Source organism: Thalassophryne amazonica, chromosome 4 (assembly GCF_902500255.1).
Source record: "Thalassophryne amazonica chromosome 4, fThaAma1.1, whole genome shotgun sequence".
NCBI lineage: Eukaryota > Metazoa > Chordata > Actinopteri > Batrachoidiformes > Batrachoididae > Thalassophryne > Thalassophryne amazonica.
In genome coordinates, this window is record NC_047106.1 from 13,336,763 (window position 1) to 13,358,451 (window position 21,689).

Genomic DNA, 21,689 nt, shown 5'->3' on the forward strand with positions numbered 1-21,689 from the left:
TAACGTTTATACAGTCAGTAAATGTGGTGTCCCTCACACCTTTATTATATTGAGCTGTACGTTAGTCATGTATCGGCTTCCACTGCAGTGGAGTTTTGTGAACTGGATGTTCCATGCCTGCAGGTTGGGAAGCTGATTAGTAATTAAGCCAGGAAGTGTTTGCTGTTTATGTACACCTTTGACTGGTCTCTCTGTGTGTAGAGTGTGGACTCACATAATGGATCCTTCTTTCACAGACTCGGTTTGTTGCGGCCACCTGGGGGGTGTCGGCGGGGTCCTTGGGTCCGAACGGCTTCTGGCTCCGGACCGTTAGCGCTGCTGGGAGCGCACCGTATCACCACCACGCCAGACCGCACACTCTTTTGTTGTTTTGTATCACATCACTGTTATGTATTAAATTCAGTTAGCCTTTGTACCGTGCTCTGCTTATTTCATACTGGGTCCTTCAAACGCTGGTCGGTTCTCCGAGCTGCGTCCGACACATAACATATATAGTAGAATATTTGTTTCACAGTTTGAGTTGATGGTTTGTTACATGGTTCTAGCTTTGGTGAACCACGCCGGGTGGTACCGGCCAGAACCGCAAATTTCCTCCCGGCTCTCAGCTTCAAATTTCCTCTCTCACCCAGCAGGGATGACAAATGGACCAATTCGATCGTATTTCAAGCTTATCAGTGTTGTACGTTTGTTTTATTTTGCAATTTCAACCAAATAATTAAAGAAATCTCAAATATATTTCTCATTTTCTTCATATCCCAGCCACAAATAGCAGAGAGATCAACAGTCAGCTGCTTTCAGCACTTCAGAGTATCTCAATCTGCTCAGACTTGAAGCACAAAACCTCCATTAAAATGTTTCATTAAAATAATCCATCTATGGACATGTCAGTGTCCATAGATGCTGAAAATTCAGAAGTTAATGGTTTATTTTACACTTTAAAGGCTCCCATTTCCAAAAAGCTCAGAGGAGTGGGGGGGGGGAGGAGCAGGAGAGAGCACTAACGAGAGAGGGGGGGGTGAGTGGGAGGAGCAGGCGAGAGCACTAACGAGAGGGGGAGTGAGGGGGGAGGGGCAGGAGAGAACACTAACAAGAGAGGGGGAGGAGGGAGGGGCAGGAAAGAGCACTAAGGAGAGAGGGGGGAGGATGAGGGGGAAGGAGCAGGAGAGGGCACTAACGAGAGAGGGGGAGAAGGGAGGGGCAGGAGAAGGCACTAACGAGAGAGGGGGGAGGATGAGGGGGAAGGAGCAGGAGAGGGCATGCACAAGAGAGGGGGAGGAGGGAGGTGCAGGAGAGAGCACTAACGAGAGAGAGGGGAGGATGAGAGGGGAGGGGCAGGAGAGAGCACTAACGAGAGAGGGAGAGGAGGAGAGGGGAGGGGCACGAGAAAGCACTAACGAGAGAGGGGAGGAGGGAGGGGCAGGAGAGAGCACTAACGAGAGAGAGGGGAGGATGAGGGGGAGGGGCAGGAGAGAGCACTAACGAGAGAGAGGGGAGGATGAGGGGGAGGGGCAGGAGAGAGCACTAACGAGAGAGGGGGAGGAGGAGAGGGGAGGGGCACGAGAAAGCACTAACGAGAGAGAGGGGAGGAGGGAGGGGCAGGAGAGCACTAACGAGAGAGGGGAGGATGAGGGGGAGGGGCAGGAGAGAGCACTAAGAAGAGAGAGGGGAGGATGAGGGGGAGGGGCAGGAGAGAGCACTAACGAGAGAGGGGAGGAGGAGAGGGGAGGGGCAGGAGAAAGCACTAACGAGAGAGGGGAGGAGGGAGGGGCAGGAGAGAGTACTAACGAGAGAGAGGGGAGGAGGGAGGGGAGAGGAGCAGGAGAGAACACGCACAAGAGAGGGGGAGGAGGAGAGGGGAGGGGCACAAGAAAGCACTAACGAGAGAGAGAGGGGAGGAGGGAGGGGAGAGGAGCAGGAGAGAACACGCACAAGAGAGGGGGGAGGAGGGAGGGGCAGGAGAGAGCACTAACGAGAGGGGGGGAGGGGAAGGAGAGAGCAAGCACAAGGGGGGGGAGGAGGAGGGGGAGGGGCAGGACAGAGAACCTAACGAGGAGAGGCGGAGAAGGGAGGGGCAGGAGAGAGCACTAACGAGAGGGGGGAGGGGCAGGAGAGAGAACTAACGAGAGAGGGGGAGGAGAGAGCATGCACGGAGGGCCTCTTTCACCTCAAAGAGGTTCAAACAAGACAATTAGTGGTTATATTGTTTCATTGTACCATTCCACTCAAATATGTTTGAAAAAAAAAAACTGTCATGTCGGCCTGCTTCACTAGATTAAAGAAGAAGAAGAATAGAGCAAATACTATATGCTCATCAAATATTAATGTGTTTTTAACCTTTTCACCGTTATTTATTTCATTAACTTTTTCATTAACATTTTAAAAAGAACTTTGGTTTTACAAACATCACAACATAAATGTCATTTTTTGGTCTATTCTTGCTTTCATTGCATCTAAAACCACTTAAAATTGGTTAAAATAGGGCTTGCCAATAACATTTTAGTGGTATAAAACCCTATAGCTTCATGGAGCTTTGCCCCTTGACCTCCGCTGGGAACCACTGTACCCTCGGCTGTGAGCCACGATCATGTAATTTACCTGCCACTAAAATGTTCTGGCTTGAACCCTGGTTTGTTAGCTGACTAGACTAACAGCTAACTGTGTTAAGCTGAATCCCGACTTCAGCATTTGTGTCCAACCTTCTGTTTGAACACATACGTTATGTATTTAAGTTACAGAATTTTGCTGCGTAATTAAATTAAAATGCGATTGTTGTGGAATGCTCGTCACCACACCCGTTCTGCTGTTTACACGCTACATGTCTGCACGCCTCACTGACGCTGCCGCAGCTCCGGCCCGCGCTGGCAGAGAGCCAGTTAGCTGGAACCATCATCAGAACGTATGAGGTCATCCGCCGCAGTACTGACCTCTGGCTGGCAGACAGCACAGCGTGTGGGCAGGTGAACTTCTCCAACTTCTGCTAAAATATTGATGGTGGGTGTGGGCAGCCACAGCAGGCTAAATATTTTTAGTCTTTGTTCATCATCTCGTGTTTCTTTCTTTTTTTTTTGCTCGTCAGCCCCTTGATGCCACACTAATGCATCTCTTCTGTTCCATTGAGCAGACTGGCGTGGCAGACTTCCTGCTCGCCTCAGTGGTGCACTGGACCAAACCTTAATGCTCTGTGTCTGCTGAGCAGCAAACACAGCTGGAGAGCGGATGACAGAGGACGCGAGTCAAAACGGGCCGAGCTGGAGACTTAATTAAAATCCAACTGGAAGATTAATCATCTCGTGCTGGTCAATTAACAAAAATTATGCTGCTGCGCTTGGTGCACTGTGCGCACGCTGACCTCCAGGTGGGGTTAAAGCTCAAAGAGGTCGCTGACGGGCCTTCCATCAAAACAACACACACCAGCATTCACAAACAAGCTCCTTCATTAACATGACAATTACCCGCCACATGAGCGCATAACTGCAGCGGTGAGACGAGCACAGCCTCAACGTATCCTGCAAACACAAAAACACACTGCCGTGGAACAGTGGAAGAAATGAAAGGCTTTTTAAAAAAAAAAAAAAATTCAACCTGATGTGTTCACTTGCACCAAAGATACTCACACTGAAAAATATCAAAGCTTTCAAACTGCTAAAAGGGCTCAAATTGGAACAAACAGCTCTCTCACATCAACAGAAATCAAGTTTTTTTTTTTTACAAACTGAACGACACTGAAGCTGAAATTGAGAACATCTGAAAGCCTCAGTCAGACCACAGAAACCCAGAAAGATGGTTTTAAAAATTGCAGAACACAATATGGGTATTTATTATTTTTGGAAATACTAGTTTATATTTTGAGGAATTAACATGCCATGCCACAAGGGGGCAGTAACAAGTTGGTGAGAGGTCACAACACACACACAAGCACACAAAGAAGTAATAAATGAGCACAGGTGTGTAATTTCATTGTGTTTACAGCACCAATGCTTGTTACCACAAAACAATTATTAATAAATGTTGCACAAGTATTAACAAACTTCAAAAAGACGAAACATTCTGCAATTGAAAAGCCGCTGAAGAAGAAACAAACACCAAAAACTCAAGGTACTCACCCACTACGTCACAACAAAATTAAGACATATTTAAAATTTTAACACGTTTTAAGCAATGTTTCAAAATATTTTCAACTGCTAGTATAGTTCACATTATTATTATTATTATTATTATTATTATTAGTGTTACAGTAATAATTTGCTTCCATAACTGTTCTGATTGGCTGAATAATGTTCAAGAATAAATATCAATCAAATGTAAAATATCACTGTGTGGAACACAAATGACACATTTTAAGCCATTAAAGACTAAAATTGTGTGTTTAATGTTAATATCAACATGTTTCAGTCTCACAGATAAACGCTGAGCTTTTTGTTGTTTGCCGATGATACTAGTATATATTACTCAGGAAGTAATCTGTTGAAAATAACAGAAGTAATAGGGGAAGAGATGATAAAAGTGAGAAACTGGTTTAATGAAAATAAGATGGCTTTAAACTGGGATTAAACAAACTATATGATTTTTGGCAATCAAAGGAAGAATGATGATGTAAAAATTACCATTGATGGACATAATATTGAACGAGATAATGAAGTTAAGTTTATTGGTGTTGTGTTGGATTAGAAATTAAATTGGAAAGACCACATAGATTATATAACAAAGAAAGTTAGTAAACGCATTGATATCTTATTTAGAAGTAAAAGATTTGTTTGAATGTAATTCCTTGTGTATGTTGTATTGCTCTATGATTCTCCTATACCTCAGTTATTGTGCTGACGTCTGGGGAAATACAGATAACAGTGCCACTAAACCATTGTTTTGGCTACAAAACAGAGCCATTATGTGGAAAGCAAAGCATGGTATTTTACCAGAGAAAGTCCAAAATTTATTCAGTTTTGTTACACAGGCAATTTGCCATAGAAGAAAATATAACTTTCGGATTAAGAAACAAAAATGTCCCTCTGTGTATGGAGTTAAGCTTTGGAATGCACTGACTCAAGAAATTAAATGTACAAATGTTCACAAGTTCAAAAAATGTATAAAGATAAAATGATAAGAAAATACAGTAAATTAAAAGAAAAATGAATTCAACTGCTGAAGTGTGAATGTGGATGTTTAAATGTCGGATAATCGTGTTAATGATGATGTTTTTTGATGCCTGGTGGCTTGACGAGGGAGCGGCGTTGGGGATGAAATTGAAGTGACAAGTGGATTTCTGTTTATTTTTTATTTATTTTGTTTTTCATTTTTATTTTTGTTACAAGGAACAGAAAATACAAGATTTATCTTCCTTCTCTTCCTTTTTGTTCATGATGTGTGTTTATGTGGATGAGAAACAAATGAAATGACATGACATGAGTATGAACAAATAAATAAATCTGAGACTCAGGTTTTTGTTTTATCACTTTGAACCCAAACTAATTTTTCACTTTTCACAAACCTTATAATCACCATTCGTAGAATCTGTAGAAAAATCTTATTTTTCTAACAATACTCATCAGTGATCTGTTTTTAATCTTAAATTTTTTTGTCCTGCTTTTCGTCTGAACACGTGATCATCAATCAGAAATAAAAGGCCGTCACTATTAATACAGTAGTGTAGGCAAACTGTAAATTTCTCTTACTTGTTATTTAAACTACCAACAACATCATGGTTTATGCACAGCTTCTATACCATGATTTGCCGCTTTATTTCACCATAATCACAACGGTTTGTTGTCGGATGCCATAATGCAGAAAAGAACACGGCACCATATCAGTCGCCACTTCATAAAAAAAGTCTGCATGTTTCCAGTAACTAAAGTTTTTGTTGTCGGAAACAGAGTTTTTAGGGTTTCAAAACTAACTACTCTCTGGTGCTCGGGCTGGTTTCCACCAGTTTTAAGGGGTTTCTTTTTCACTTTAATGTCCACAAAACTTGGTACACACACATAAGTGGGTTCTGAATTGCCCAGGTGAGATCAAATTTGCCAAAGGTCAATCACTGTGGTCAAAAACAAACCTGCCCCTGTGTTTGTTGTCCTCAATTACAAAATTCAATTTCAATTTCAATTTAATTAGCTTATAATCAATCAATCAATTTCAATTAATCAATCAATCAATCAATTTTATTTATATAGCGCCAAATCACAACAAACAGTTGCCCCAAGGCGCTTTATATTGTAAGGCAAGGCCATACAATAATTACGTAAAACCCCAACGGTCAAAACGACCCCCTGTGAGCAAGCACTTGGCTACAGTGGGAAGGAAAAACTCCCTTTTAACAGGAAGAAACCTCCAGCAGAACCAGGCTCAGGGAGGGGCAGTCTTCTGCTGGGACTGGTTGGGGCTGAGGGAGAGAACCAGGAAAAAGACATGCTGTGGAGGGGAGCAGAGATCAATCACTAATGATTAAATGCAGAGTGGTGCATACAGAGCAAAAAGAGAAAGAAACACTCAGTGCATCATGGGAACCCCCCAGCAGTCTAAGTCTATAGCAGCATAACTAAGGAATGGTTCAGGGTCACCTGATCCAGCCCTAACTATAAGCTTTAGCAAAAAGGAAAGTTTTAAGCCTAATCTTAAAAGTAGAGAGGGTGCCTGTCTCCCTGATCTGAATTGGGAGCTGGTTCCACAGGAGAGGAGCCTGAAGCTGAAGGCTCTGCCTCCCATTCTACTCTTACAAACCCTAGGAACTACAAGTAAGCCTGCAGTCTGAGAGCGAAGCGCTCTATTGGGGTGATATGGTACTATGAGGTCCCTAAGATAAGAAGGGACCTGATTATTCAAAACCTTATAAGTAAGAAGAAGAATTTTAAATTCTGTTCTAGAATTAACAGGAAGCCAATGAAGAGAGGCCAATATGGGTGAGATATGCTCTCTCCTTCTAGTCCCTGTTAGCACTCTAGCTGCAGCATTTTGAATTAACTGAAGGCTTTTCAGGGAACTTTTAGGACAACCTGATAATAATGAATTACAATAGTCCAGCCTAGAGGAAATAAATGCATGAATTAGTTTTTCAGCATCACTCTGAGACAAGACCTTTCTAATTTTAGAGATATTGCGTAAATGCAAAAAAGCAGTCCTACATATTTGTTTAATATGCGCATTGAATGACATATCCTGATCAAAAATGACTCCAAGATTTCTCACAGTATTACTAGAGATCAGGGTAATGCCATCCAGAGTAAGGATCTGGTTAGACACCATGTTTCTAAGATTTGTGGGGCCAAGTACAATAACTTCAGTTTTATCTGAGTTTAAAAGCAGGAAATTAGAGGTCATCCATGTCTTTATGTCTGTAAGACAATCCTGCAGTTTAGCTAATTGGTGTGTGTCCTCTGGCTTCATGGATAGATAAAGCTGGGTATCATCTGCGTAACAATGGAAATTTAAGCAATGCCATCTAATAATACTGCCTAAGGGAAGCATGTATAAAGTGAATAAACCTGGTCCTAGCACAGAACCTTGTGTAACTCCATAATTAACCTTAGTCTGTGAAGAAGATTCCCCATTTACATGAACAAATTGTAATCTATTAGATAAATATGAATCAAACCACCGCAGCGCAGTGCCTTTAATACCTATGGCATGCTCTAATCTCTGTAATAGATGTGTAATAGATAGATGTGATTTGGCGCTTTATAAAGCGGCAAATCACAGCAAAAGTCGTCTCAAGGTGCCTTACATGAAACAATTCAACAAAAAAATTTAAATAATTAAAAATGAATAAAAAAAAAATTCAAATATATAATTAAAAACAGAAGTAAAAGAATAAAACAGATTAAAAAAAACAATTCATAAGAAAGAGAATGAAAATTGGTTTTCAGTCCGACTGCCTCACGGTCACAGGTAGACTGTTCCACAGGGTGGGTGAATGATACGAAAAGGCTGATTTGACCCGCTGATTTCTTCTTCACCCTGGGAACACAGAGAAGTCCTGCATCCTGCGACCGGCTGCAGGACTTTTCCCAAAACATCTATTTTGGGAAAAGTCAAGGAATTTGGTTTTCAACCCACTTTGGACACTATTCCAGAATCAAGGTCGGACAGAAGTTAATTATCTGGGTGTGAGGGTCAAGGTCATTGGGGTCAAATGTCAGGTTGCTGTACTCATTACTGCTTTCATGCCTACGAGTAATGTTACCTAGTTATCCTCAAGTAATCCACCAGGAAATGTCTTCATCTCTCTCCTATCGAGAGCTGCTCTTCACTTTCTACTGTGATGCGCTCAGTCATGCAGTAAATCCCAACAATACATCAGCGGGGATCAGTTTTATACATTAGAGGGGTCATGACCCTTCAACCCATGTGTGAATTATGTGCATGTAACATCTATCTGCTGTGTTGTATATTAATATATTAAATTATCCTGCCACTGCAAATACTGACTCCTGGATGGGTTTTCGGGCAGCTCAGCCAGCGGTCCAGACATCGCTACATGCAGGGAGTCAGTCATGCAACATTTCACTTGTGGGCAAGTGAAATGTTGTACCGGCCCGACTGTCACCAAAACCTGGTATATGCATTACGTATAGTGACTTCAAGAGGCCTACTGATTTTGGAGTCAAAAGGTCAAAGGCCAAGGTCACTGGGCCGTATTCTGTAAAACGCTTGTGAACGCAATTATGTCTTTCCTAATTGTCCAATTGTCACCAAACTTGTGTGAGGTATGCGACCTTCCAAGAAGCCTATTGATTTTGGGGGTCAGAAGGTCAAAGGTGAAAATCACTGTACTGTACTTTGCAAAAGCCCTCTGCAGAAAAAAGGTGGCATATGCATTCTGCATGGTGACCCCGAGACACCTATTGATTAGTCAAGGTCACTGAAGTGTCATATTCAAGCCCTGAGGTCCTGATCTCCAGATTCCATAGTGTCAAGCGGGTGAGAGTCTCTGACAGCAACCGGACAGGACGCCAGCTTAATGCAGGTTACTTTTCCAGCCGAGGCCGGTACCCATTTATAGCTGGGTGGAGACAATATAGGTTAAGTGTCCAGTGCAAGGACACAGATGGGTAGCATGAGCGAGATTCTAACCCAAGTCTTACATATTGGCAGGCCGGCTCCTCATCCACTCAGCTCGCTGCTCTATGTACACTGACTGGAGCGTGCTTTGTAAAAATCTTGTGAGTGCAATAACTTGTTTTTTTTAACTGGACGATTATCACTAAACTTGGCATGTGTGTTATGTATACTGGCCCCAAAAAGCTTATTCACTTTAGGGTCAAAAAGTCAAAGGTCAAGGTGACTGGAGCATACTTTGTAAAAATTGGGTGAATCCTATAACTTCTTTCCTAATAGCTTGATTGTCTCCAAACTTGCCATGTGTGTTCAACATGGTGACCCAAAGATGCCTATAGATTTTTGGGGTCAAAAAGTCAAAGGTCATGTCACTAAACTGCACTTTGTAAAAAGACTTCTGCAGAAAAGTGTCACTTCTTAACTGTCAGCTCAGCAGCGTTTGCCCGCAGCGCCCTGGGTTAGCGCAGACTTGGGGTGGGTTAGGGTCACACCCAACTTGTGGATTTCACTTTTGTGTAACTTCTGATTTGGCACTGCAAAATAAATTTAATTGGATTTAATATAAGTGCATTTCCATAAACATAATATTGATGACTAAAGAGCTCCACTTGTATGTAAGAAGTAGTTAATTGTTCAAACGCAGGTCCACACAGGTTTTCAGATTCTTCAATATTTTATTTAATCCTCCTCCTGTGAGTCTTGAAGTTTACTTGAAACCAAATGTCCTTGTTGTTTAGTTTGATTTTTGTGTCTTTTGGTTTGAACCCGTCTGTCTCATTGACTGTATTAAGAGGATACTTGAAGCAGACCCTGTCAAAATGAACGCACCTTCACACCTCCGATTTGTAAAGTGCCGTTTTCCATCAAGGTCAGCCGTGATTTATCTCCCTGAATTCTCTGTCCGTCCTTCTCCCATGAAATCTTCACCGAGGGTCCTCCAGTCACACGACAGTGCAGCTGTGCGGCCGCGCCTGGCGACACCGTCTGATTGGCTGGGCCCTGGAGAATGATGGGTGGAAAACGGCCTGGAGGACCTGAGTCAGAGCGGACAAGAATCAAACTATTATGAGGCGTGATCCTGGACTGATGGAGCGGCAAGATTAAGGCTTAGATTGAACGCTGTAGATACTCACCCCCCTCCACCTCCAGCAGCGCCTTAGTCAGCACACTTCCTGCCACACTGATGGCCTGACACACGTAGAAACCCGAATCGTCAGGATGGACATCAGTTATGGTCAGTTCTCCGCTCATGGACACAGAGTAACGTCCGGACTGTGACGGTGGTTGTCCGGGGAATAACAGCATCTAAACACAGAATCAATCAGGGTTGAAACTGTCGGCTTAATGCGAGGAACTCTGAAGGAACACGGGCTGCCTTTAAGATTTAAGTCCTGGGGTCAGGCGTGTCTGGGGATTCCTGGCTGAGCGTCCGCTACTTTCATGGACTTTCTTCGATATTTCTGTGACTTTTATTGTTCTTTTGATTTTGTCATTTGTGATTCTGATCAGTTTTCTAATTCTACGCTTTCATCTCACCAGTCTCATTTCTGACACATCAAACCTCTTCTCTTGCACTTGATTCAGTGCCCGTGTCCGAGCGCCACACTTCAGTGCCCGTCTTAACACGCTGCCTTAGAGACATGACCTTTAAAGTGCATATCACCAGCAAATAAAATGTCAAATGAGCTGACTGTTCTAAATAAATAAAGAATGATGAAATATTGATGTATTTTGTTTGGTTTTTGGTGCCATATGCCCTGAGAGATTAAGTCACAAACATGGGGAATTTAGGCTGATTTCACCAGCTGATTTCACCTGCTGTGGTCTTTGATGACATCATATAGGGTAATGCCCCTTGAGGCCCTCTATTGAACTGAATGGAAAAACTGATTTTTTACAGTGATTTTGTGGACTTTGACAGTGAATACATCAAAATGGTTAAAATGTGTGTTTTAGGAGGATATCGTCACATGTCTAGTGATGCTTCTTAGGTGGACAGATTTTCCAAAGACAATATTCTGAGGAGGAAAGTGGGAGTTTTTTTTTTTTTTTTTTTTTGAGTGCCTTTGGGACACAGTGCAGAAGTGAAGCCCAACACAGTGTGAGAATGGTCTTCAAAACATGACTCTAACCACGGATTCTGTTCTTTCCATTCATGGGCACAGGTGGAGTGACTTTCAGACAGGTAATATATTAAGTGCCTGACACTCTGGCTTATTTTACTTTTATCAGCTATATCAGGACTCGCACAAGATAAAGAGTTGGAAGTAATGATTATTAATCTGGTATACAATTTTTTTAAAAAGATAGCACTGACTGCAGTGAAATATACCCTTTAATCCTCGCCAACAGGTAGCCCAGTAAAATAAAGAGTTGAGCTATAAATATATATACCCGGTGTCACAGACCGAACGGTCCCCCCTAAAAATTGGTCCGCCCTGCCTCCACTGCACATGTGTCATTTCAGAGCTCAGCAACACGTCTGACAGATGACAATGTAAAACCTCTTAAATTATTCTATAGTCTGTTTTAAGCAGAAACGAAGCTGTTTTAAGCAGAAACAAGGCGATACTCGTGACGCTTTGAAATGACCGACACGTAGTGAACGCATCAGCTAGCAGCCTGTGTAGCCACAGCGCTCTGATCGCTTCATCTGTCTTTTATTATGAAATAATGCTGAATTTATGTGGAAATGACTGTTGTACAAAAGCTTCAGCTATCTGTCACTGAGATAGATGATGACTGGAGTGCAGTTTGAAGCAGAAACAAGGTGATAATCCGGGCACGACAACAGACTGCAGACAACTGCATTCCATCCTCCGGTGCTGATAACTGGAGGCAACATGAAGTGGTAAATCTTACAGTCTCTAGATTGCTTGAGGCTTGCTCCAAAAGTGAGTCCCTTCCCATAGAACCTCATGTTAAAATGTCCAATTTTACAGCAGAAATAAACGTGTCTACAGCCTGGTATAAAGAAACGGTTTTGGTCTTGCAAACTAGTTTCCCTGATCATGACAAGTGTGTGTGTGTGTGTGTGTGTGCTAAAATGACAAAGTTTTCAGGGGTGTGGACAGTCTGAGTGACAGCTGTGCCGCAGTCAAGGCCTTGCTAACAGAGGCTACTAGCTGCCGGGAATTCAACTCAACTTGGCTATTTGTAATAAAATGCACAGAAAGGACAAATAACTGACATTATATGGCTTGCTGTGCGGTTAACTGTACTATTGGACCATCAAAAACATGGCGCTGCTGTACTTATTTTGAGTTCAACTTTAGTGTTTATGTTAGCACTAATTAGCAGGTAGCTTGGTGACATTAGTTCCACTGATAGTGCAACACTTATGAAGGCTATATGTCATTTGTTTGCTTTCAACTGCCCCAGTTTGTTTAGGGTCGCCACAACGGAACCAGTACAGGCGTAACTCCAGTTTTGCCTGGATAAACACACAGAGCTCCTGGAACTTTCATCCAAATACTAATCAGGACCTACTCTGTGTAAACTCTGAGATCTGATGGGATCAGGTGTACACAATCCAGAATGGCTATGAAGGCAATATTTCAGTCATATGTTTTAATTAGGCAACTCTGTTGTGATTTGGCGCTATATAAATGAAAATAAATTGAAACTGAAATTGAATTACAGCACCCAAGACAACCACCCACGTCACAAAAACGTGTGTTAATCAAACACCTGCACCAGCCAAAGTTGACCTGTTAATTGTGGCTTTGCTTGTTTGGGAACTCAAGCTGGTGGATGAGTTTGGGCTTCATTTGTCCCAAACCGGTCTTTCCCATGCTCCAGGTCTTTACCCACTTAATGGGTTGGCCAGGAGTTGGGTAGAGTTGAGCACCACAAAGGTGGCGACATCCAGAGCTGCTTTGAAACCGCTCCTCATAAAACACGGGTGAAATCACGGAGGGTTTGTCCAGTATATATACAGAAGTAAACCGTGTCAAACCGCACACTCTCACTTACATGTAATTCTATGGGAGTTGCATGCTAACATGCTAGCAAGATATGTTTGCATTTTAGCATAACTATATTGCCAAGATCTTTTTTTTACTTGCATCACGTCGTACACGTACAATAAAATGAACAGTTCTGTACGTTAGCCTTAGTTTGAAGGCAGGACCAGCAAACCGTCAGATTCAACAACAAATCACAAACAAAACCAACTGGTTAGCACGTAGCTTATCCTGGGCATAAGAAGATCCATTTGTGAGTCATAAATTCTGTGTTTTGTCTGTTTGATTTGCAGTCTATGCTTTATTTATTTATTTTGTTGTCTTGCGAGTCCATTTACAGTTTGCTCACTTGATGCTATCGCTAAATCTGTCCTCTTTATTTGTTAGCTTGTCCAAACGATTACCAGCTCACAAATTAGCCAACATATCTTACCCTGAATGAGTATTACTGTCAAGACTATGCTGAAATTGAGACTTCTTGTCTTCTCATTTGCTGATTAGTAAACAGGTTACATTTCTGTATCATTAATTCAGCAGATAAAACTACACTTTTGCTCAGTAAAACTGCCTAAAAATAAAAGCAGCAAGTGGGAAAGAAGAATGTGAAAATCAATTCACACCTTCTATGAAACATACGTTACGGTAACATTCCTGGTTTATGTGCTATATTTATTACTTATGAATGTGTGAACATTTCATGTTTTCACCAAAGCGATATCTTTAACTTTTGACAGAATTGCTTGAAAAAATATTTCTCCAATTTGTAAAAAACTAAATGAAGTATTACAAGAAGGAGGTCTAGATGCATATACCATATGTAATTATCAGTTTTTTTAAAATACTGTGAGATAACACAGTTTTGATTATTTTTAGAAGAAAATCATAAAATAACATGCGCGTAGGGGCATAGTGAGGAAAGAACATCAACAGACATCATGTTTGGTCCATTGTACACAAATATAAATGGATGCAGATCTACTGCAGCTCCATACAGGGGCGGTTCCAGCTTTTACAACCCCAATTCCAATGAAGTTGGGACATTGTGTAAAATGTAAATAAAAACATAATACAATGATTTGCAAATCCTCTTCAACCTACATTCAATTGAATACACCGCAAAGACAAGATATTTAATGTTCAAACTGATAAACTTTATTGTTTTTGTGCAAATATTTGCTCATTTTGAAATGGATGCCTGCAACACATTTCAAAAAAGCTGTGACAGTGGTATGTTTACCATTGTGTTACATCACCTTTCCTTCTAACAACACTCAATAAGCATTTGGGAACTGAGGACACTGTTGAAGCTTTGTAGGTGGAATTCTTTCCCATTCTTGCTTGATGTACGACTTGAGTTGTTCAACAGTCCGGGGTCTCCGTTATTGTATTTTGCGCTTCGTAATGCGCCACACATTTTCAATGGGCGACAGGTCTGGACTGCAGGCAGGCCAGTCTCATACCTTCACTCTTTTACTACGAAGCCACGCTGTTGTAACACGTGCAGAATGTGGCTTGGAATTGTCTTGCTGAAATAAGCAGGGACATCCCTGAAAAAGACGTTTCTTGGATGGCAGCATGTGTTGCTCCAAAACCTGGGTGTACCTTTCAGCATTGATGGTGCCATTACAGATGTGTAAGTTGCCCATGCCATGGGCACTGACACACACCCATACCATCAGAGACACTGGCAACAATCTGGATGGTCTTTTTCCTCTTTTGTCCGGAGGACACGACGTCCATGATTTCCAAAAACAATCTGAAATGTGGACTCATCAGACCACAGCACACTTTTCCACTTTGTGTCTGTCCATTTCAAATGAGCTCGGGCCCTCAGGTGTTTCTGGATGTTGTTGATGTATGGCTTTGACTTTGCATGGTAGAGTTTTAACTTGCACTTGTAGATGTAGCGATGAACTGTGTTAACTGACAATGGTTTTCTGAAGTGTTCCTGGGCCCACGCGGTAAGATCCTTTACACAATGATGTCTGTTTTCAATGCAGTGCCTCCTGAGGGATCAAAGGTCACAGGCATTCAATGTTGGTTTTTGGCCTTGCTGCTTATGTGTCAAAAGTTCTCCAGATTCTCTGAATCTTCTGATTATATTATGGACTGTAGATGATGGAATCCCTAAATTCCTTGCAATTGAACGTTGAGAAACATTGTTCTTAAACTGTTGGACTATTTTTTCACGCAGTTATTCACAAAGTGGTGATCCTTGCCCCATCTTTGCTTGTGAATGGATGAGACTTTTGGGGATGCTCCTTTTATACCCAATCATGACACTCACCTGTTTCCATTTAGGTGTTCTTTGAGCATTCATCAACTTTCCCAGTCTTTTGTTGCCCTGTCCCAACTTTTTTGAAATGTGTTCCAGGCATCCATTTCAAAATGAGCAAATATTTACACAAAAACAACAAAGTCTATCAGTTTGAACATTAAATATCTTGTCTTTGTGGTGTATTCAATTGAATATAGGTTGAGGAGGATTTGAGGAGGATTGTATTCTGTTTTTATTTACATTTTACACAACGTCCCAACTTCATTGGAATTGGGGTTGTATTAAATCTCTCTCTCATCAAGCGGGCATTACAAATATGATCCGTCTGTTCCTCTATAGATGACCAATGGTCAATGATGTACAATTAGGAAATTACATAAAGGAGAAGCAGTTCGCTCATCTCATTCATGTCCACATCTGCTGGCTCATGTTCTGCCGGCTCACACGCATTTTGGCGGCACGCGTCTTGTGGATGGCATGCCGCAGGATACCACGTCATGTGGTACAGAGCTCACATGAGTGACGTGACAGTCAGATCGCCTGCTGCATGTTATGATCTGAGGGTCTGTTTCAACCCGGGGGCAGCCTGCCCATGTGCATGGTGTGCACGCTTGCTACAGCCCATCGCCACAGTGATATATATGTTTTTATTTTTGTCCACTTGATGACAGCAAACAGACACATGCGCTTCACAGGAGTCAGTTGTTAGTCCATGTCCGTCCAAACACAGTACTGTCAAGCTGAGATATCCAGAATGACAGATCTCCACAGCTGCTTCTGTCATAGCCACACCTCCTGTTAGTTCAGCGCACACCAAAGCCACACTCGTGGGGCACTTTGACAAATTTCACTGCGAGTACGACAGTGATTATCTGCAGTCTGTTATAGTGCCACGAGTGCGAATGGCCACACATTTTTTTAAGTGCCATGCGAGCAGTGTTAGATGTTTGTGTGTGTCAGCTGTAATTTGGCTGACACCTGCCGCGAGAGGGTTTGATGGGCTCGCACAGCGCACACTCTGTCTTTCAGCTGCTGGTGTGTGCAAATAGTTGTAGAAACAGGTGTACGAGGCGCTGGAAGCAGCTACGAAATTACACGGTTTGCATACAATTCCTGCTTCATGCACACTTAATGTGCATTTCAACCAAATTCGCACTATGTGTGAAGGGGCCTTAAAGTTGCAGAAAACATGGCACACAACATCTGCCATCTTATGTAGGTGTAGTATTATGAGGTGGCTCTTATACCCCCCCACCCCCACACACACACACAAAAAACAAAACAAAATCTATAGCCTTTTGTCTGCATTCTGAGCCACAAAGTCATTCCAGCAGAACCCAAGGGCACCTACTGCCGAAGACATCTAATCATCACCTTAGGTCACCGGTTAGCATCCACGGCTCACCACCATACAGTAAGACGGGAAGCACCAGGACCCTGCAGACCTTCGTTCTCCTGCAGTGACATCAACATCACTAAACACCTCTGGTCTATGATCTCATGACTCCTGAAGCTCTTCCCAGGCATCTCTTGATCTCAAAGGTTGAGGACCCAGAAACATGAATGTCACTGCCAGATACAATCAGAGTCTCGAGGTGTAGCACAGATTTTAGGCAAATAACATTAATTAGCTCCTTGTTGGACCAGTGTATTCACCTACGGGCACTAACAAAGACTCTTGCTCTGGGCATTCTTTTATTTTTCACCGAAGAAACACCTGACCAGGAACAAAGTCTCTACATTACTGTTGTTAAGCAAGACTTTTGCCACCTTTGTTCATGATGAAGTTAATTGGTTATGTTCTGGTGAAACAATAGGGAGCAACAGGATATTTCCGTTTGGTCCGATATGGAAGGTTCACTTTCTACACCTGGTCAACTTTCTGAGACCTCTAGTCCTGACTCCATCCTCCTCAAGCACTATTGTTTCACAAGGAGAAGAGACATCTTCTCTCCGGCATAGTGCTGCAGTGCATTCTAACACTTTAATCTCTTCTCGTGTCTCAGAGCCAAATGCAAATGTGCTTCTCTGTCACGTTCGCCTCTTTGCCTGTTTCACTGGGAAAAATGTGTCTGGAAGAGAGTTGACAACAAAGAAAAGTTAGTTCACGTTGTCGAAAACCGTTCTAGGTTATAAAACAGCGAAGGCATGAAAAGAACCACCGAGTTTATTAATACGATGAACGAAGCTACAGGCAGGAAGCTCTCTTTTGTTGTGGCGGCGTTTGCGGCTCGGCCTCGTACCTGGCTGCCCTCTTTCTGCCAGAAGATGGCGGGCAGCGGGTTTCCTGTGGTGCCACATTGGAAGCTGATGCTCCTCCCCTGGACAGCAACCTGGTCGCGTGGCTTAGTGGCAATCTGAGGTGGAACTGGAGAGAAAACAAAGCGGGACCACCAGTCAGAAGCACAAAAACAGGCAAACATTCTGCTTTTTAATTCTTATCATTTTAAGATATTCGGCAACTCCTCATTGAACTCATTTTATCACATGTGGCACATAGATTTCCAGCTCCGAGGTACGTATGTACATTTACGCAGTTCGTGTTTACTCAGTTTCTCTAGAATAAGCGCCATTTGACGTCACAACTGTTTCTGTGGCAGACACTGTTTTTATTCCTGTTATTCTCACCGTCTGTTGTTTTGTTTGTTCCCAGTCCCAATTAAGGGGGAAAGAAAAGCAGCAACAGTTTGTTACAATATTAAAAATTGTATAAATTGTTAATGTGTGAGTCAGCTGTGACTCATACTGGAGTGATAAATAAGACACGCAGACAAGATGGACGACAAAAAAAAAACTTCTGAGTACAAAAACACTGTGCTGAGGGACAATGTTGGAAGGAAAAAAAAAGAACTATTGTGCAAAGTCTGTTTTTTGTCATCATGTATGTATATATAGCAGCAAGTAGAGCAGGAGGTGATGATGAAAAACTGAAATGTCACATCCTTTTGCATGTTATAGGAGAAGATGCTTTGGACATATATAATAGCGTTCAGCTGGACGAAGCTAATCTGACTTTGGCAGTGCTAATGACAAAGTTTGAAGAGTACTTTATGCCTAGTTGGAATGTGACCTTTGAGAGATACAGGTTTTTTACCCATGACCAAAAGCAAGAAGTGCCTTTTGATCAGTACTTAGCAGAGCTTCACACACTAAGCAAAACATGTGAAGTTGACACTGAGAGACTCACTAGTGAGAGACAGGCTCGTTTGTGGCACAGTGGATAATGCACTCAGAGAAAGACTGCTCAGAGAGACTGGACTTACACTGGACAAGTGTGTCAGTATATGCAGAGCAGCAGAGGCCACTCGAGCACAGGCGAAAGAGCTTCAGAGAGGTGAAACAACAGTACATGCAATACATAAAGAACAGAGGAAAAAGAAAACATTTACCAAACAAAAAGACCAAAAAGAGACATTTGCAGAGTTCAAATGTGGTAAATGTGGAGGCAGCCACAAGCCAAAATCTTGTCCTGCATTTGGAAAATCCTGTAACAACTGTGGAACGAGCAATCACTATGCTAAATGTTGCAAATCAGCTTCAAAACAGAAAGTTCACACCATCGATCAGCAAAATGAGGATGAAGAGGAGCTCATTGTAGATGTGGTGCTTGTACAACTGAAAAAGAAGAATGGATTGTGTTAACTGAAGTGAATGAGACAATAATACCATCCAAGTTGGATACAGGTGCCCATGCAAACCTGATATCTTTTGAAGACTGCAAAACACTGACTGCAAAGAGCAAAATCCATTTGGTAAAAACAAAGTGTCTGGGTACACTGGGGAACCTCTTCCTGTTAAAGGCGGATGCATTGCAACCTTCAAACATAAAGGTCGGCAGATAAGAGCACAGCTACTGATCGTGGATATGAGTGTACAACCAATCCTGGGACTCAGTGTATGTATAAAACTCAATCTGGTCAAAAGAGTGTTCGTCATGACATCAACAGACACTGCAAATGAACATGACTCACTCATGGAGGAGTATAAAGACTGTTTCGAAGGAGTTGGATGTTTACCTGGAATACACAAAATACATGTGGATAAAAATGTGCCTCCTGTTGTGCATCCCTGCAGGAAAGTCCCGTTTGCACTTCGGAATAAACTGAAAGATGAACTAGTGCGTATGGAAAAACTAAAGGTCATCAAGAAAATAGATGAGCCAACTGAATGGGTCAGCTCGCTGGTTATCGTGCAAAAGCCAACAGGTGTTCTGAGAACGTGCTCAGACCCAAGAGACTTAAGCCTAGTTTACACATAGACGGTTTTGTCGGCGGGCAGTACGTAGACCGGAGTTCGCGGTAGTTCCGGCTGTTTTCGCGGTGGAAAGGGGCGGAGCATTTCGCCGGCGTTTTGGCCGCCGTACTATCCGCATATACGCGGATAAAATGCTGCTAAATCCGCTGAATAAAGCGGCGTTTTGATGCCGTAGCATCCGGCACACGTCAGGCAACGGGGGTTAATACCCAGTTCTATCCTTTACAATCGCAGGTTAAGACGCGTGTGAGAACGGCTGTGTTCTGCTGCCGCCGATAATGCCCTGTGTACCACTGGATTTATCCAGGCAAATCCTGCGTTACTCCCGGAACTTTTGCATATACGCACCGCCCTCAGAGTATAATAGACTGAAGCAGCAGGAATACATGCCTCTGTCACAGCAGGGGGAGGGAGATCATCCTCAGCCTTTTATTCTCCTTCCTTTTACCCTCCTCAATGTGTTACTCCGTCTCCACCACAGGGCTCCCCTCTGCTTCTGAACCAGACCTCTTGGTAAGTCCTTGCCGCTGCCAATTTTCTTTTAGGAAGCATACTGGAGCTTCTCTGCAAAAATATCTGGAGCTGGCCGCGAGTGAGAGGCCTGCACGCAGCGCGCTAGCGTTTTTATATTGACCGCCGCCTATCGGCCGTTTGGAACACCATTAACCGGGAGGTGGCGTTTAGAATGGCATACTGTCCGCTAGCGCCGGCATTTTGTCTGCCTCTGTCGCCAGTTAAAACGCCCTTGAGGATGCCAATGTGGGCTCTATCGCCATTTTACACGCTGTTGATTAGGGATACAATGCCGGCCGCCAACTACGGCGGTGTAAACTGCGGCACTACAGAAAGGGGCAGGATGAAACGGCGATTAAAAAGTATCAAACGCCGCGTTGTTCGTGTTGTCTCCGTCATCACGCGAATTCTCCGGGAGCGTTCCCGGAATTATTCGACATGTTGAATAATTTTTTTCGACGATTCCCGGTAAAGCCGGAACTAAGCCACGCCCCCTAGTGCCGGCGTTAATCAATCAATCAATCAAGTTTTATTTCTATAGCACTTTACAACAGTTTTCACTGAACCAAAGTGCTTTCCAATAGCACCAGCTAGAGATAAAATAAAAAGAACAGTACGAAAAACACAGTAAAACACAATAAGAGCATCCAAAATAGAATAAAAATAGACAAAAAAGTGTCAAAGCAATTATGTGCAAAAAGCTGCCCTGAACAAGTATGTTTTTAACTTAGCTTTAAACAGAGGCAAGCTATTAATGGACCTCAGTTCAGGAGGTAATGCATTCCACAACTTAGGACCTGCTAACAACGGCATGTGATCCTTAAGACGGCCAAAAACTCTTCCGAGATGCTTCCGGGAGCTCATACCGTCTATGTGTAAACGGGGCTTTAAACAAAGCAATCAAAAGAGAACATTTCAAGTTACCAACCAGGGAAGAAATCATGGCACAGTTTGCTGGAGCTAAATGGTTCAGTAAACTAGACGCTTCGTCAGGTTTCTGGCAGCTGAGGCTCGACGAGGAGAGTTCGAGCCTGTGCACATTCAACATGCCTGCAGGTACAGGTTTCTTCAACTGCAATATGGTATCTTGTCAGCGCCTGAAGTCTACCATAAGACTATTCACATGATTTTCGAGCACACACCAGGGGTAGAGACAATGATGGATGACATCATAGTCTGGGGGTCTACTCGAGAAGAACATGACAAAAGACTGAGACAAGTGCTAGACAAAACAAGAGGAGTAAATGTGAAACTTAAAGACAAATGTGAGTTTGGAGTGAAAACACTTACCTTTTGGGAGATGTTGTCAGTGAAGAGGGAGTGAAGCCAGACCCAACAAAAATGTCAGCAATCAACAACATGGAAAGACCAAACAATAAAGATGAGGTCAGACGGTTCCTAGGGATGGTCACGTATCTCACTAAGTTTGTCCCACAGCTGTCAACACAGTCAGCAACTCTCAGGAGTCTGCTCGATCAAAAGAATGAATGGATCTGGTCCCATGAGCAGGTACAATGTTGTCGGAAACTGAAAGAGACTCTGACACAGGAGCCTGTGTTAAAGTCCTACGACCCAGAGAAGAGTACCAGGATCTCAGCAGATATGTTACAGTACGGCTTGGGAGCAGTGCTGCT

General features: G+C 42.9%; 1 protein-coding gene across 3 annotated transcripts in view; it reads right to left on the reverse strand.

Annotated features, from left to right (window-relative positions):
* The window catches only part of LOC117509421 (roundabout homolog 2-like), a 191,410-nt gene that overhangs the window by 62,216 nt on the left and 107,505 nt on the right, over positions 1 to 21,689 (reverse strand). For all 3 annotated transcript variants that reach the window (XM_034169112.1, XM_034169114.1, XM_034169113.1), the window contains exons 7-9: positions 17,532 to 17,656; positions 10,179 to 10,350; positions 9,874 to 10,079 (exon numbers count right to left, since the gene is read on the reverse strand). In XM_034169112.1, the coding sequence (XP_034025003.1) occupies positions 9,874 to 10,079; positions 10,179 to 10,350; positions 17,532 to 17,656 (503 nt within the window). The remainder of the gene's footprint in view (positions 1 to 9,873; positions 10,080 to 10,178; positions 10,351 to 17,531; positions 17,657 to 21,689) is intronic.